Source organism: Eumetopias jubatus, unplaced genomic scaffold (assembly GCF_037043125.1).
Source record: "Eumetopias jubatus isolate StellerSeaLion01/CBP00866 unplaced genomic scaffold, mEumJub1_p1.0 scaffold_10, whole genome shotgun sequence".
NCBI classification, from domain to species: domain Eukaryota; kingdom Metazoa; phylum Chordata; class Mammalia; order Carnivora; family Otariidae; genus Eumetopias; species Eumetopias jubatus.
Window position 1 is genome coordinate 32,237,328 of NW_028274816.1, and position 2,073 is coordinate 32,239,400.

General features: G+C 45.9%; 1 protein-coding gene across 1 annotated transcript; it reads right to left on the reverse strand.

Moving 5' to 3' along the window:
• Positions 1–209: 209 nt before the first annotated feature.
• Positions 210–1,471, reverse strand: LOC114199533 (developmental pluripotency-associated protein 4-like). Its single transcript, XM_088027155.1, has 2 exons — positions 1,442–1,471; positions 210–1,106 (listed from the first exon to the last, which is right to left on the reverse strand). Exons 1-2 carry the CDS (start codon positions 1,469–1,471, stop codon positions 210–212), a joined length of 927 nt encoding a protein of 308 aa, XP_087883281.1.
• Between the last annotated feature and the right edge of the window lie 602 nt (positions 1,472–2,073).

A 2,073-nucleotide genomic window follows, 5' to 3' on the forward strand; every position in this document is an offset into this window, starting at 1 on the left:
AACCCACGACCCCGCAGGCCCCGGTGGGGGTCGGAGAGTAACACCTGCAACGCACCAGCCTGTGTGCCCTGGAGGTAGGAAGATGGAGGGTGTAGAGCAGCCTGCCATCCTACCGCCAGCCAGCCAGCCAGCGGCATTAAGTTGATTGTAGTTCCCTTTCTACCATTAATTATAATCACAGCCATACCCCTTTTCCTGGTACTGTAAGCTCATTGGAGGCTTTTCATTAACACCTTATTCCTTCGAACACATTTGGGGCACAGCATATTGTCCTCCAGGTGTGGGGATGGAAAACTGCAGGCCGGTAGCAGGGCACATACTCTCCCTCGTTTTTCAGGCACCCAGGCTTGTCCTGCATGAAATTGCAGGTGAACCCAACCTTCTGTATCTGCAGGCAGACTTCTCCCATGGACCACACACCACGTGACACCGTGGGCCTCCTGGGGCGATTCCGCTGTCTCCATCTTCCCAGCCCTGGCTGCAATTCTGGACCAGGAGGCAAACACAGCATCTGGGGCCAAAGTTGTCACAACAACAGTATCGACTCCCTCCAGGAGAGCATCAGACCCAACATGGGCAGGGGCCCCACCCTCAGGGGAAGCAGCCACTTCAGGAAGATACGTTCCATCAGAAGATAACCTTTTCCCAGAACTTTCCAGAGACATCTCCCCCTGGTCTGTCTTTGATCTTCTTTGTGACTGTGTGAGAATCCTGGCCTCCTCTGTGGTGACAGGAATGTTCTTCTGATCGGGGTAAGCATATTCACAGATTCTCCTATATACATCTAGTTTCTGGCCCTTGGTGCTCAGCTTTACTTGTTGGCACCAGGCCCACAGGACATCTCGGTGAAGCGTGTTGGCTGGTGGCAATTTAGAAGGTAATGGAGGAACTGGGGTTTTCTTCCGAAGTCTTACTTTTCCATCGCCTTGTGCCTTCTTTTCTGAACCAGAAGCTTTGTCTTCTTTCATAGATCTTTTGCGTTTGGTCCAGCTCATGGAAGTTCTTTGCAACTTTGTTTCACCAGAAGCCTGCTGTTTTCCTTTAGCTTCTTCTGATACTGGTGGGGATTGGCCGGCCAGAGAGTCTTCCCCCAACTTCGTGGAGTTCTGAAGATTTTCTTCCCCCATTCCTTTGTTCTTGACCTCCTCCAAAGAAAGTTTTCCTCTACTATTGTCAGAGGGATTCTATATACTCCTTCAGTGGTTCATTGTGCTCAGCCTCTTACATAAAGTGTTGACACGTTTCTTATTTTCTTTCATTTACTGCCCACAGCAACCTGGTGGCAATTTCTAACTTTGGTTTTCAGATGCAGAAACTGAGGCTCAAAGGCTACCTTAATTTCTGTCTGTGGTGCTTGTCAATATGTCTGGCTTTGGATTATTCCATAGCTCCATGACCCTGGTAAAAGATGGGTTTAGACCCACCACTTCTGGTTTAGGACCGGTGTCTTTTTGCCTTTTGCTTTCTCCATACCCAAAGAGAAGTCAACGTTGACAGAGAGAAAATTCTTCGAGATGTCGGATCTTGAGTGAGCCATTCCACGACATGAAATGAGAATCAAGTCCTCCAGGCCAGCGTTACACCAAGTGAAATTAGCCAAATGCAGAGGACAAATTCTGTATGGTCTCCTTTATAAGTGGGATCTAAAATTCTCAAACTCACAGAAGCAGAGAGTAGAATGGTGGTTGCCAGGGGGTGGGTAAAGGGTATTATGTAAGTATTATACAATGTAAATCATTTCTGGAAATCTGCTACACAGTATAGGGCAATAGCTAGCAATACTGTGTTACATGAAAAACATTTTCTAGGTTAAGTGCTCATATCATAAAATAATAATAATAATAATATGATGGTGATGATGATGAAGATGAGACCTGGAAGAAACTTTGAGAGGTGGGTCTGTCTAGGGCCTTGATGGAGGTAATGGGTTCACAGGTGAATATTTACCCCAAACTCAATGAATTGTAAACATTAAATATGGACAGCATTTTGTATGTTGATCATACCTCAAGAAAGTGTTTTTTTTTTTAAAGAAAAAATGAGAATAACCATCATCGTATCCTGTTTTTCTTC